Raw genomic sequence first — 14,932 nt, forward strand, 5'->3', positions numbered from 1 at the left:
ATTTATTTGCAATAAGCATTTTCATCAAACTAATAATAACATGATAGTATGTGGTGGCTTTTACATGTTTTTATCACTTAATTATACTCAATTAATGTGTATTTTTATCTCATATATTAATTTTTTTTATTTCTCACACGGTAGCTCAAACTAACCTCGTAACAACAAATGATGGGTCTAATAAGAGGAAGAGGTAGGCCAAAAAAATATCGGAGAGAAGTGATTAAACAAAATATGATACATCTTTAGCTTACTGAGTACATGACTCTTGATATGAGGGTTTGAAGATTGTGTATTTTTCTTCCCCATACCAGTAGTATTACTATTACTCCCGTATTTTCTTATTCTTAATTTTTATTATTACTTTATTTTTTTGCTTCAATTATCTTATTTTTCTTTTTCATAGCTCTCTACTACGGTATTTATTTTTCATGACCGGTAGGATTATGCTTTCCATGAGACGACGGTATATTAGAAAATAATATTTCTACCTTCACAAGATAAGCGTAAGATTTATGTACACACTATCCTTCTCAGATTTTATTTGTGAGATTCCACTAAATATGTTATGGTTGTTGTAATTACACAATGACTCCGACTAATTCGAATTCGATCCTATTAAGATCCATAAAGGAAAGTGCTCATATTAGAATTTTTCCATTTATAAGTTCTAATCTTAGAAAAAAAATAAATATAATTAAGAATGAATCAATCCTATCCATCGGCCATGGTATACCTCATTTACCACTTAACCGTGGTAATAAATTCTGCGAAGTGTTTATGCCAAAAAGAGCCGACCTGTTTTTCCATATTAAAGTACTTTATAATTCATCGAAAGCCCACACCACACTTTCAACAAACGCCGTCGTATAAAAAGCAGGTCTTTTGCACCTTCATTTCTCCTCCACATTTTCCATCGAACTCTCGCCGTCGCTGCCACCACCAACCACCGCAACCGCTAACTGAAACAGTCACTGTAAAATGTACTGTTTCTCATAAGCTTTTTCTAATTCTGATCCGTAAATTGAAAAGCAGCGGAGTTTTTTCAGCGAACGATTTGCTGTTAGGTTAAGCTTTTTTTGATCTTATTATATGGCTTCGGAGGATGTGAAGGCGGCGAGAGATTCGGCGGTGGAGAAAATTGTGAACCTAGCTGAAGAAGCTAAGCTTGCTAGAGAAGAAATTAAGCCTACAAGCCATGCCGTCCTCAGTATCTGCAAGTCACTTGTTGCCGGAGGTGTCGCCGGAGGCGTGTGAGTTTTATATATATATCACCACGTACTAGATGTGTTTTGTGTAATCCTAAAAATTAGCTGAGTATTATCTTTAAGTTTGATTAGTTTGATACTTCGCTATTAACTGTGATATGTATTGTGCCTCGGTTGTCAATTGATCATATGCGTGAAAATGTTGTAGTATGTGAATATTATAGGAGAAAAAATTGAAAATTTGATCTTTTTGTTTGCTACTCTTTCCGTTCCAATTCATGTGGCTGTGGTTGATTGAGCACAAAGTTTAACAAGGAAAGAAAAACTTTTAAAATTTGCGGTCTAATAAGTCATGGACATTTGTGTGACTATAAATTATCTCATTAAAGGTAAAATGAGAAGCTTAAAGTTAAATTGTTTCAAAATAAGGAATTATAACATTCTTTTAGGAACAAACTAAATAGGTAAGTATGACGCATAAATTTGGACAAAGGGAGTAGAATATCTGCTCTTCTTTTTCCAATTGAGAGGATATCTAAAATCGAGTACAAAGACCCGTTCTTCACGCCATAATATTTGTGACTCTGTTGCAATTTCGCTAACATAATTTGACTCGGCACAGAGCTTAGGAAAGAAAAAGAGACTTTGAAACTTGTGGTCTTAAACATGCCAATACATCTATGCGGTTATAAAAGTTACTCATATAGTAAAATGAAAAGTTTAAAGTTAGATTGCTTTCAAATATAGAAATATGTCATTCTTTTTGGAAAGAACTAATAAGACAATAGTATAACATAAAATGGAAAGAGGGAGTACTAGTTGTTTGTCATCATTGGTTTCAGTTTGCTGAAAAATTATGACATAATTGTTTCAAATGGGTTTCTGGTCAAGCTTTCAGCTTGATTGAACTCTAAACTCTTGAATAAAGTTAACCAAACACTCATTTGATGGACTCATATTAAGTATATCAGGTATTCTTTGTTTCCTTGTACTTCAAAAAAAAAAAAAGAGATTCTTTGTAAGCTTTATTTGTATCTCAGTGGCAGTATAGCCTTAATCTTGTAGTGTCTATAATGTTGGCTACCAAGGTAAAATTATGCAGGCACTTCCTTTCTCATAATGAAAGGAAAAAAAAAGAAAAAATAAATTGAATCCCTTTGTCTCATATGCAAAATTTACATGTCTTAATCCTCTACTTACTGAAAATCCATGTTTATTCCAACTGAGGAAAACATCAAATGTACTTAATGATAGCTTTGCAAATCTACAAAATGTTGCAACAGTATATGTGCTATTCATGTTTTGTCTCTGTCACTTGACCTCGTTATATGACAATTGTTTGGTGTGTTTGGGAGTTGTGGCTTTCCTGTTCTGATATTGCTTAATGATTGTAGTCAAAAGACTCATGATTTTTGAAAAAGTGTCCCAACCTATTCATTGAGTTTTGGACACACTAATCTCCATTTATCCACAAGACTTTGTTGAGACTTGAAATTGTGTAAGCTTCTCACGTGCGGATGCTTAAATCTGTAACTTGCAGTTGCAGGAACTATTAGGTCAACCTGCAGATCATTGTATATTATGGTTAAGTAACGGGTCTTGAACATTTTATTCTCTCAATTCTGACTTATTACGCTATATGAAGACAAGTGTAACTATTTTTATATCTTTTAGTCTTTCAAAGGCTTTCGGCATATGCTTTAGCATAATCATATTGGTACTCCCTGCTCTACATGAGTGTGGACGCTGACTAATATTTGTATATGCTTGAACTAATCCTTTTATTTTGTGAACTTTAACTTGACTTCACACTTACTGCTACTCGCCCTCTGGCAGGTCACGAACTGCTGTGGCTCCACTAGAACGGCTGAAGATATTGCTACAGGTGAAGTGTAATTCCGCAGCTTGTTTTTCTCTCCACTGAATATTTTTACTGAAGCAGAGCAATATAAACTCTCTTCCTGTGTGCTATGCTCATTTTGAATGATGGAGCAGTAAGCCCCATGTTTTGGTTTGTAACTCCGTATTTCTTTTTCCTGTTCATAAAAAGTTTTAGGATTTATGAACTCTTTTTTTTCCTTATATCCCCACGAGAGTTTTCATCTCAGCTATGTGCTTACATGGAGGTTGCTTACATGGAGGTTCCATGACCCATCTAGATTGTTTGTTCTCTACTTGTAACATGATCTTGTTTGATGTGCAGGTTCAAAATCCACATAGCATTAAATACAATGGCACCATTCAAGGCTTGAAATATATCTGGAGAACTGAAGGGTTCAAAGGACTGTTTAAGGGCAACGGCACCAACTGCGCACGCATTGTCCCAAACTCCGCAGTCAAGTTCTTCAGCTATGAGCAAGCTTCCAAGTAATGATCCTGTTGGAACATAGATTTTGCATAAAAACTAGGAGGATAATATAATACACATTAATGTTTCTTGTGGCCACTTCATTTCTAAATATTTTCCATATTATTTTAACATTCACCTTTTGACTTTGTATGGTGATAGATCTTGCTCAATTTAGTTCGTCTTTTCAATTTAGTGGCATTTTAACTTTTAGGAGGGAACCCTCCCCATACTCAACAAAGGAAAAAAAAACTAAACAAAAAGAAGAAATAGAAAAAAATAAACACAAGAAAGGAAAAGATAGTCTCTGTGATCTCTTCTTCTAGAAGATTTCATGCCCTTAAAGGAAATGAGCTCAATGTAGGTTCTCTACCTTTGTTTACTGAGGTTTCCCCACCCCACACTGTCAATAAAATATTATCTTATCAAGAAAAATAAGGGAAGGAAATGAGCTTAAATGAGCCGCCTGTGAGAGGAATGTTGGAGAACTTCTGATGATGTAACGATATCTTACATGCAAACATGAACTAACTTATGAACCTCATTGTGGAGATGGACAAGTAATGCAATGACCTAATCTGGCCTTTTAGGTGTAATAGGGAAAAATACTATATTAAGCGAAGGTGAAGACGAGATCTTGATAAGGGCCTCACAAGGTACTTTCTGAAGATGGCTGTTGTTGATGTGTCAAGTCACTAAAGGATTGTTGAATCTCCAACTTGTTTCTCATGTTACTGTTATAGCATTCTCTTCCCTCTACTGATTTCTTCCTTGATACTGGAACAGGGGTATATTATATTTGTACCGGCAACAAACTGGAAATGGTATGTCTGTCTTCCTTTCAAGCGATTTAGTGGTCATGGGGTTTACCTATTTGAAGAAAGAATAGGGAATAGTTATGGATATCCTTTTGTTTGTTTTCATTTCACCATTCTTGCTTTTTAAATGGTTTGCATTGTAAATGAGACTATTTCATTGATGAATCCAGTCATAGGAGGAAACATGACTTCTCATTTGTAGTTAATTTTTAAGCATAGTACTCGTCTCTGGATGCTATTACACATTGTTTTATTATAGTTCATGTTTCGTATGCCTTATACTCTTTTGAAGTTCCTACTTCCCTTCTCCTTTGCCTCCAGTCCTAGTTTAAGCCCATTTTTTGTTAATTTTTGCTTCACTTGTTCATTGATTTATGTGTATTATCCTTCCTGTTTCTCATTATGTTTATTTGCCGTTTGCATGGTAAAAACTCATCTGTCAAGCATAGGGTTGCAAGTTCGGGTTGTGCACAGCTAAGTGAAAAATAAGCTGCCTTTTAGGTCTTTACCCAGTTCGAGCCTAATAATGCCCCAGGTTGTGGGGCCAAAACTGGGTGCTGTATTCTCACTAGTTTCTTCTTCCTCTTCGTAGTTAATGCCCCTCTAGGAATTTGTTTTTCCTCCAGTTGCAGTTTTGTTAAAATAGTGGAAGAACTTCCATCTATGAGAGTAATTGTTGGGCTTCTACTTCACAACATATCCACAAGCTGATGGTTGTATAAATGCAAATGTTAAAATGAATGTGTTATCATACAAGATTGGACAAAGAAATGATCACGTCTGAAGTAGGCTTCAAGTATCACCTGTTGGGGATAAAATAAGAGAAGAACTAGAAGGTCGTTTGAGATGGTTCTTACAATGTCTTGAATAGACCTCTAAATGCATCGACTGATTGATGCGTCACTACAGGGCGTACGCAAAACTTTTTGTAAGCGGTGTTGTATTTATATAAATAAATAAAAATAAGTATTATTTAATATCATTTTCCTACAAGTTGAAAGCCTTGACCCAATGGTTTAGTTGAATGTTATTGCAAAGGGAGGTATAGGTTCAATTTTCCTTAGCCTCAAATTTTTAACAAAAATGCTCGCTCAAAGATATTCAAAAAATAGTGTCTAGGTCCAGCCTCGAACCTACAACCTTTACAAACCCAAATATGAGCTTGACTCGTGGATCAAGAAATACTCTTAGCTAGAAAACGGTGTCATTACTATATATTGTCTTGTTTTTGCAGAATATTAGTATAAACATTTAGTATTTTTTTATGGCACCCATTTGCATACGCCCAATTGAAGGTGCTAAAAGAGGGACAAGGTAGAATTACATGTAGGGAAAAAAATCGTCTAAAAAAACCTACAATCTCGCAGGATCAATGCAAATTTAGTTAAGAACAGAATGCAATGGAAGTAAAAGATTCCATAAGGCTACAACGACTAGTTGGAATTAAGGGTTTATTGTTGTTCGCCCAAAGCTTATTTACATTAGGTCTGCTATTTACCATGACCTTGTTTAGTTTGATTATAGACTTTTGTGTCGAAGTAGGAATATATGTGAGTAAGAGAACCTCTAGTTTGACAGAACCATTAAATTGCGTTAGAAGACCAGTAATTTAGTATTGGAATGTAGGTCTGAATAGAGCAGAATGGATATAGTGGATTCATATTGTCAATCAGATCAGTTTCAGTTTGAGGTGTGGTTGATTGATATTTATTGGGCTTGAATATGGTGAAGTTTCGGTGTAACAAAAATAAATAAAACTATTTTCAACCACTGCCATGCTACTCATATCCCCCTCAGTTTTAAATAAATAAATAAAACAAACAATTTTCAAGCACTGCAATGCTACTCATGTCCCTCTCTTGTCATAATGTTTTCTGTCACTCATTGTCTAAAAGTAACTAATTTCCATGTGCACAACTTATACATCATTAGCTTATTTCTATTCTTGGATATTCTGATATGCTCAAGTGCTTCAGTTTCTGATAAATTTTACCTTTGCACAAGGCTGTAGACGTACTTTCACTTGGTGATCCTAATTCTTAGGAAGCATGTTAGAGTGGGTGTTAACTGTTACGAGTCCCACTTTGGTTGAGGAATGGGTTGTTTGTCTACTTATATACCTTTGGGGTTGAGTCAGGCACAAGGTCCATTTTTTACATGGTATCAGAGCTGGACCCATCCCAATTCTTGGTTTACCCGATGTTGGCCCCCGTATTACGTTGTCCACCGGGGCATGCGTGGGTGTTAGAGTGGTTGTTAGAGTCCCATATTGTTTGAGGATTGGGCTGGTTGTCTCCTTATATGGTCTTGGGCAATCCTCACCTCATTAGCTAGCTCTAGCTCTTGGGGATGACTTACACCCAAGGTCCATTTCTTTACCAAGCATTCTCTTCACATGCTATTTATCTGTTGTGCACACCTTTGGTAAATCATGTCGAATATCTAAGTATGGCAAAAAGGAAATCCATCGGAGTTTTATTATATCCAAAAAGATCTTGGATTAACTTAGAATAAGAACCTGGCCCTGGTTTTGTTCATTACATCATTTGCTGAAGGTCTCAAACGCACATTAGAGTGTTTCTCTGTCAATTATCTTTACCATTGTCATATTCTGCCTGTGCCAGCAGCTGAAATTTCATGGAACAAGAGGCAGTTTTGAATTTTAAAATTTCAACCTTTATTTATTTAATTTTCTTAGTAAAATAAAATTTCAACCCTTATTTTAGATGTGAAAACTGAAGTCTTCCTAGTATGAGGATCGGCTGATTACAATACCTCCCAAGGCATTTCAATCCCATAACATGATGTGCATTAAGTTGCTGGCCTCATCTGCACTCACTATACCCTCTTACACTAACTATCATCTGATAATGGTTCTTTTTAAGAGGTGTCTGCATTTAATTGATGAAGCTTTTGCAGGATTTTGCTTGGTCTGTTGATTTCCTATGAAACTATTGCATGCTAGTTTAACAATAAAACGGAAATGGAGCACTATTTGACTCTTTCATCTTGCCTTATGACAGAGGATGCTGAGCTCACTCCACTATTACGTCTTGGAGCTGGAGCTTGTGCTGGCATAATTGCCATGTCTGCAACTTACCCGATGGACATGGTGCGAGGAAGAATCACTGTGCAGGTAAGTTGCGTATCCTTTTGAATAAATGTTATGGGTGTTGATCTACTCATATGGGTATTATTTTGCAAGGATGCCTTCTAAATTCTTTTCCGTACTATGCAGACAGAGAAGTCTCCTTATCAATACAGAGGAATGTTCCATGCATTGTCAACTGTGCTTCGTGAGGAAGGTCCACGTGCTTTGTATAAAGGATGGACTCCTTCTGTCATAGGAGTTGTAAGTCCTTGTTCCTGGATCAAAAGGAACTGGCTATCCAGTACTCATATTAATTTGATAACCATGCTCACAGGATCTGGTGGTGTCATATACATCTCTCCAAAGTTTTTTAATGAAGAAAAAGACTCAAATTAATTTGATAATCACTCTGTGAATGCATTTGGTATATCTTCATTTGAAAAGATGTCCATGAAGAAGAAAGTCAAGTGGCATTCTCTTCTGAAAGTGATAAGAATGGCCACCAATGGTCAATTAGCTATATTAGTATTAAGTATTAACCCAATTATTCTAGGAAAAAGGTTAAACATGAATCCCTGTTGGATGAAAGGAAAAAAGAGAAAAAAAATCTTATTCGGCAAAGAAAGGGAAGAGAAAAGAAGACATAACACTAGTTGAGAGTTCTTATCTTTCTTTTGAATGCTTATCATCTGATTTGGTGTTTGCAGGTTCCATATGTGGGGCTTAATTTTGCTGTATATGAGTCTTTAAAAGACTGGTTGATCAAAACAAAACCATTCGGTCTTGTTGATGATGAGCTTGCTGTTGTTACAAGGCTGGCATGTGGAGCTGCTGCAGGAACGGTTGGACAAACTGTTGCCTACCCTCTTGATGTTATTCGCAGAAGGATGCAGATGGTGGGATGGAATCATGCTGCATCTATCGTTGCTGGTGATGGGAGGAGCAAGGTTCCCCTCGAATATACTGGAATGATTGATGCTTTCAGGAAAACTGTTAAGTACGAGGGTGTCAGAGCCTTGTACAAGGGTTTAGTGCCCAATTCAGTGAAGGTTAGTCTTATTTATCAATAGCATTACCTTCCAGTTTAAGCAGTCTTGTATCCTTCCTGTTTTTGTTTTTCAAACCAAGTCTCGTCGCATGTGTTTCTGTTCTCTGTCCTTTGTTTTCTTCTTTGGGTTCATTGTTTTATATTTCAGTGTTGCATTTGAATCTTTGCTTGCTTAAATAAAAAGTTCTGGTTCTGATTAGAGATACTTTGCTTCTCATTAGACGTTACATCATTACTTTTTATTTCATTCCTAATAGTGCGGTATATATTCAGGTTGTTCCTTCAATATCTATTGCTTTTGTGGCATATGAGCAAGTGAAGGACCTATTGGGAGTTGAGATCAGAATATCTGACTAATGAAGAGAAGCTCCAGTATTTTTTTCATGCATATGATAATTTTGTAGGCAAGGATACAAAGGTTACAATAACATGGTGGTTGCATAGTCTAGATGGAGAATTTAGAGTCCTGTTCTAGCCTGTGTTTAGAACTTCCTTACTGTATCTGCTTATTGCTATCTTAGTGTTGTCAATAAGAAATTATCAAGAATAGTCTAATGAATAATTTGAGTGCCCATGTTAGTGAGAGAATACAAGTATTCATGTGTTTTTAACCGCTTACTTTTGTTATACGATCAGTTATTAGGAATTATACAAGTTTGTAGGCCATTTGTGCACTGTGTTCCAGTGATGCAAAAGCTGGTCTTGCCATAGTATTCAAATATTCTGTGTATAGCTGCTAAATCCATTAGAGAAGTAAACCCCTTATTCCCTTGCCTACAATTGTTTACATGGGCACATTGATGTTCTTGGATAATCAACGAAAGGGAAATAATCCAGATGAGGAAAAAACACCCTTTATTCCGTTGCCTATAGTTGTTTAATTCAGTGTAGAAAGACAAAATCCCTTTATTCCTCTGCCTATAGTTGTTTAAATCGATGTATAAGATGCTCCTTGCTTTGGCCTAGTGGTAAGAGTGCAGTTACTGATGATGTTTATGTTAGGTGCACCTCATATTTCGAATCCTGACATATGGACAAAAGCATTATATTAAAGTGGAATAGGTTAGAGGGGCAAGCGAGTTATTTATTGAATTTTGAACCATGTGCCATTGACTATGAGATTTTTTCGCTTATTAGATAAAAGATGCTCTTGGAAAATGAGATGTCTAAAAGGAAAGATAGAGGGTGTAAACCCCTTTATTCCATTCCCTAGTGGATGTTCTCGGATAAAGGGAAATGACCTATGTAAATTATATGGGGGTAAAAAGTTTCATATCAAGTAGTTTTTGCTATGCTGATTTGTAACGAAATGCTCTATAAAATACTGAAACACGGTTTCAAAGTATTGAGTAGAATTGTAGAATGCTTTCGTAGAGTTGAATAGAAATGTTTGCCATTCAAAAGCCTGTCTTTCGTTTTTTCTATCTTCTTTCCTGTTTTCTGACTCTCGTCTCTTCATTTTTCTCTATCCATAAATGGAAAAGAGTCAAAAGACCTCTTAATTCTTGCTATGCCCCAAGTGTGTTGATTCCTCACATTCTTCTGCTGTGTCTGGATAAATACATGAAAGAGAGATTCTTGATTACTTCTAACATAACATAAGGGAGCGAAGACTATTCTAATTTCAACACATATAACAGTCAATAAAGCGGGTGAAACCACGGGAAATCAGAAAATAAATCCGACAGACAAAATACTAGGGATTACTTTCTATTAGCCTAAGTTTGTTTGACCAGAATTATTCGGTATCAGTGTTATCAAAGGCGAAAAGTGAAAAAAAACTTTAAGTCTGTTGGGGCTTTAAGCGCAAAACACAAATAAAGAATGAACTTTAATGAAGAAAGATGCAAATGAAAAAAAATTACTAATATGTATGTGTAATCCAAGACTAATATCTATTAGCATGAATACCAAATATATGGACAAAGAAATTGAAGAAAATTTACGATAAAATAAAATAATAATTGTTTAGTGTCGCCTCTTTAGGATTATGCTCATTAGCAAGGAAAAATATGCTTTAGAGTTTTGATGACAACATTGAAGCGCCCTCTAAGCGAGGCGAAGCTCTAAATATGTTTTGAGTCTCGCTCCGGGACTTAAGTGTGCCTTTGATAACACTGTTCGATACTTGTGGTGGTAAAATATAGCAGGTATATGAAATGGTCGAAATGCTTACAAACTGACCTAGAAACCACTATGGTTTATCGAAATAAAGCAGTAATTTTCATAAAAAGCTTACCTGCAGTCCCTAATCTTGGTCTGGAACCTGGGCATTTGTGGTTCAGTAGCCCGGTAATTATTCATTCCTCCTCGTTTTCTGAAATTTACATTAGAAACAATGTTGTGTTCTTCGTGATCTTTGTCAATCTCCAATTCCTCAAAACTACGTTCTTCAGATGATAATTAAAGAAATGAGAGAATAAGAACAAGATTCAGCTCTGCTAGAAACAATTCTCTTGGTTTCTCATCACTTTTCTCTTCCTCTATATTTACTAATTGTTCTTCTAGCTTCATGGCCATAGTCGTAGATTCAACCATTTTTTCCCTCAAAAATCTATTTATGGAGTAGGATTTTTTTTTTCTTTTTCCAAACTAAGAGATTTGGGAACTATAAGAGGAATAAAGGACACAAATATATATAGATCTAATATGTGGTGTCAACTCGCTTTTACTCATCCACCATGTTTTATGTAACAATAACCACAACTTCCTGTATTTTAGGCAAATGTTTGGCTAATAGATTTGGGTGGACCTTCGTTTTTTTTTTCTTGGGCTTGCTTTCATCCCATAATTTAATAAAAAATGTCAGATTCCAATAGGTAAAAATTCAAATTAGTTATCATAGTTGCTTTAATTAAGTCAGTTGTTGATGGTAGGCTAGAAACCCGTGTTTTAGCCGTACTATTGCACTCTAATTATTGCATTTTACGTGTGTTTAAGCTTAATTGATAGTAAATTATACTTATTACGTGTTTTATGCCTTGTAGGATATGATTCTGAGCTATTTAGGTAATTTGGAGCGAAATCGAAAAAGTTGGAGCTTTGAAGTCTGAGTAGAAGCCCAAGAAACCGGGATCATGTTCGGGGGTCGAGAATCAAGTCCGGATATCAAAAAGTTAACACATGAATTTATTCTGAGAAAAAACCACTACCACGCCGCGAGGCGCGGCAGTGCAAAATTGTCTGACAAGCAAAATGCGAGCTCTCTGAATTTCCTCACTAGCGCGCCGCATGGGGCGGCGCGGTTGTGCAAAATTGTCAGAGTGATTTTCAAGTTCAACTAGGAAAGGGTAGTTTTATCCGGGCTTGTTTCTACATGATATAAATACACCAAAAGCACGATTTTGAAGGGACTTTTGACCTACGAAAGATTGGAGAACCAACTAAGGCAAGAAGACTCAAGAATTCATCAATATTACAACCTGCAGTCGGTGCAATACAGAGTTTGTATCGAAATCACTAGCTTTGATGTTTTCTTTGTTCTTAAACTTATTTGAGATTATTACTCCATTGTTATGAAGTAATTTTCATTAGGGTGTTGACAGATACAATGTTTCGATAACGTGATTAGGGATCCAATTCTTGATAATTGTTAGAATTAATTGATGGAGTTTTAATTTGTATTGTGAGTTATTTGTTGTTTTGCTTAATTGAAAGAGGAATTTGATGTTGAATTTCTTCATATCTTATGCTCTAGTTTAAATTCGTGATTCAAATAGATAATCGAAAGAGCCTCTTGAATTGTTAATCGAACTAGAAAATAGGAAAATATTCTTGAGAAGTTACCCTTTAGAGCAAAATCATCATTTGGTTGTTGCAATTGTTTACCGTGCTTCAATTAGATTAATTATTGACTTAACGTTTAATCGAAAGACGAACATTAACTTCAAGCGCAATCTAATTATCGGTTGAATTCATGAGAATCAACCGTATTATAGAGTGAATTAACTCAAGAATTGGATCCCGAGTCGGTTATCTTTCACCTATCTAGTCAAATACACTTATCCCTCTCATTGATATTTCTTTATTGCTCATCTGCTATCTTTTGTGATCAATTGTTATTTGCTTAATTTTTAGTAGTTCACCGTAGTAACAGTTATCAAATCAAGTATTAATTTTTCTTGATAGTAATCAACTGGAGATTATTCGAACACTGTTTAAATCCAATCCCTGTGGAGACGATAATAAATCTATACTATCTTTGACTAGCGAGCAATAATTTTGTGTTTGTGTTTTGCGCTCATCAAATTTTGGCGCCGTTACCGGGGATTGGCAATCAATAGTGTTTAAAATAGTTTTTAGTACTAATTTAGGAACCAATTTTTACTTTAGTTATTCACATTTCTTACTTATGTGCAGGATACAGGTTTGATTTCTCTGGTGTATGACTCGATCGTCTTCAAAGGAAGTGATACCCTACGAACCAGAGTTGGAGAAATACCTGCGACAACTGAGAAAAGAAAGAGACTTAATAGAAAAATTCTTGGGTCAAACTTCGACTCAAGATACTATGGCAAACGAAGAGAATGATGGAGTAGACTTAGCTGCAAGAGAGGCAGTACAACTAGAAGCTGCACAGAGAATTGCTGATGAGACCGTCAAAGATGATGTGGGTCGAAGATTCAATCTAAACCGACCCTTGGTTGAAGACCAGTTCGATAATGCAGCACCCATGCCTGGAAGATCATTGGGTGACTATGCTAGGCCAGTCTATAATAAAGGACTGTCAAGTGTCAGACCCCAACCCATAGCAACAAACAACTTCGAATTGAAGCAACAGTTGCTTCAAACTATCCAAAATAACTGCACTTTCAGAGGGAAGGTGAACGAAGATCCTAATACTCACTTGATGGACTTTGAAGATATCATGAACACCTTCTAATACAATGGAGTATCAAAGGATGCAGTCTATTTAAGGGCATTTCCCTTTTCATTGAAAGATGATGCGACACAATGGCTTCGTAGCTTACCCGCAGGTTCTATCAGAACATGGGAAGATATGACCAAGAAGTTTCTTGACAAGTACTTCTCAGCTGCAAAAACTGGGAAGTTTAGAAGGGAAATCCCCAATTTTGCCAAAAGGAGAAAAAAATGGTTTTTGAAGCTTGGGAACGATTCAAGGAGATAGTCAGAAAGTGTCAGCATAATGGAATCGATTTGTGGATGCAACTCCTGGATTTTTGGGATGGACTGACACCGTCCCCGCGACGAATTTTGAATATTGCATGTAGAGGTCCACTAATGAAGAAAACGCCGGAGGAAGTTGTCTTAATCCTTGATGAATTATCTTAGGATGCTAATCAGTGGCCGACTGAGAGTAATGATAGAAGAAAATCAGTTGGGGTTCACCAGGTGGACTCTAACACATCCTTGCAAGCCCAGCTAGACCCATGGCCAAGGAGATAAAAAAGCTGACATTTGCCAAGGTACAGAATGAGCCGCAAACAACATGTGACTTTTGTGGATTGGGACACCCTACACATGAGGGTCAAGCATCAGCTGAGGAAGTCAACGCAGTGGGGAATTTTAATAGAGAAAACTACCAAGGTGGGAACAACTATAATTCTATAGGTCAAAAACATCCAGGTTTTTCGTGGAGTTCACCTAGTGGGAGCTTGAATTTATGGCAGCAAAATAATCTTAGACCCCAGGGTTAAGGACCACCAGATTTTCAGAACCAGCAGAGGCAACAATACCAGCCATAACAGTCAAATCAATCTAGTATGGAAGACCTCATGAAGGCATTCATCAACAAATCAGATGGAAACTTTGAGACTCGGGGCACATCCATCAGAGAGTAGGGCACGGTCATCCGGAATTTAGAACGATAATTGGGACATATTGCAAATTTGTTATCTGAGAGGGCTCCTGGGACTTTGCCCTCTAACACTGAAATGAACCCAAAGGAAACAATCAAAACTGTTGTGATGACCCAAAATGTCATCTTTAAATTTAATAATTAATTCTGTATTTTAAGACCTCGAAAAGCACTATTTATCATTACTCGACTTGCGTGTGCAGTCCGTAAAAATTTTCCAAAAAGTTTTCAGGTGAAAAATGAATTAAAATGTGAATTAGAGCTTTAAAACTCAACTAGGTTGACTTTGGTCAACATTTTGAGCAAACAGACTCGGATCAGTATTTTGACAATTTTTGTAGGTCTGTATTATAATTTGGGACTTAGGCGTATTCCCGGAATTAAATTCCGAGGTCCCTAGCCCGAGATATGGAATTTTGATGAAAAATTAAAAGTTTAAGTTCAAATAGTGACCGGATGTCAAATTATGTGCAAACGACCCCGGAATAGAATTTTAATGATTCCAACAGCTCCGTATGGTGATTTTGGACTTAAGAGCGTGATCGGAATTTTATTTGGAAGTCCGTAGTAGAATTAGGCTTGAAATGCCGAAAGTTGAATTT

The 14,932-nt window shown here is 36.3% G+C and overlaps 1 protein-coding gene and 1 non-coding gene across 2 annotated transcripts; one reads left to right on the forward strand and one right to left on the reverse strand.

Annotated features, from left to right (window-relative positions):
- Window positions 1-769: 769 nt before the first annotated feature.
- LOC107824819 (mitochondrial adenine nucleotide transporter ADNT1) lies at window positions 770-9,178 on the forward strand. The gene is made up of 8 exons (XM_016651626.2): window positions 770-1,253; window positions 3,045-3,093; window positions 3,412-3,575; window positions 4,342-4,379; window positions 7,397-7,509; window positions 7,612-7,725; window positions 8,172-8,513; window positions 8,786-9,178. Exons 1-8 carry the CDS (start codon window positions 1,093-1,095, stop codon window positions 8,867-8,869), a joined length of 1,065 nt encoding a protein of 354 aa, XP_016507112.1. The 5' UTR covers window positions 770-1,092; the 3' UTR covers window positions 8,870-9,178.
- A 4,381-nt stretch (window positions 9,179-13,559) lies between these two features.
- LOC142177851 (small nucleolar RNA R71) lies at window positions 13,560-13,665 on the reverse strand. Its single transcript, XR_012706396.1, has one exon. It is a non-coding gene; the product is annotated as a small nucleolar RNA R71 (small nucleolar RNA).
- Between the last annotated feature and the right edge of the window lie 1,267 nt (window positions 13,666-14,932).

The sequence above is a fragment of the Nicotiana tabacum genome, chromosome 23 (assembly GCF_000715075.1).
Source record: "Nicotiana tabacum cultivar K326 chromosome 23, ASM71507v2, whole genome shotgun sequence".
NCBI classification, from domain to species: domain Eukaryota; kingdom Viridiplantae; phylum Streptophyta; class Magnoliopsida; order Solanales; family Solanaceae; genus Nicotiana; species Nicotiana tabacum.

Bases quoted from the DNA above. Each gene is read 5' to 3' on its own strand.
- LOC107824819 (XM_016651626.2), top strand. From the start codon at position 1,093: ATGGCTTCGGAGGATGTGAAGGCGGCGAGAGATTCGGCGGTGGAGAAA. The intron at 7,510-7,611 runs GTAAGTTGCGTA...CGTACTATGCAG, and splicing joins GAGGAAGAATCACTGTGCAG to ACAGAGAAGTCTCCTTATCA. The intron at 7,726-8,171 runs GTAAGTCCTTGT...TGGTGTTTGCAG, and splicing joins CTCCTTCTGTCATAGGAGTT to GTTCCATATGTGGGGCTTAA.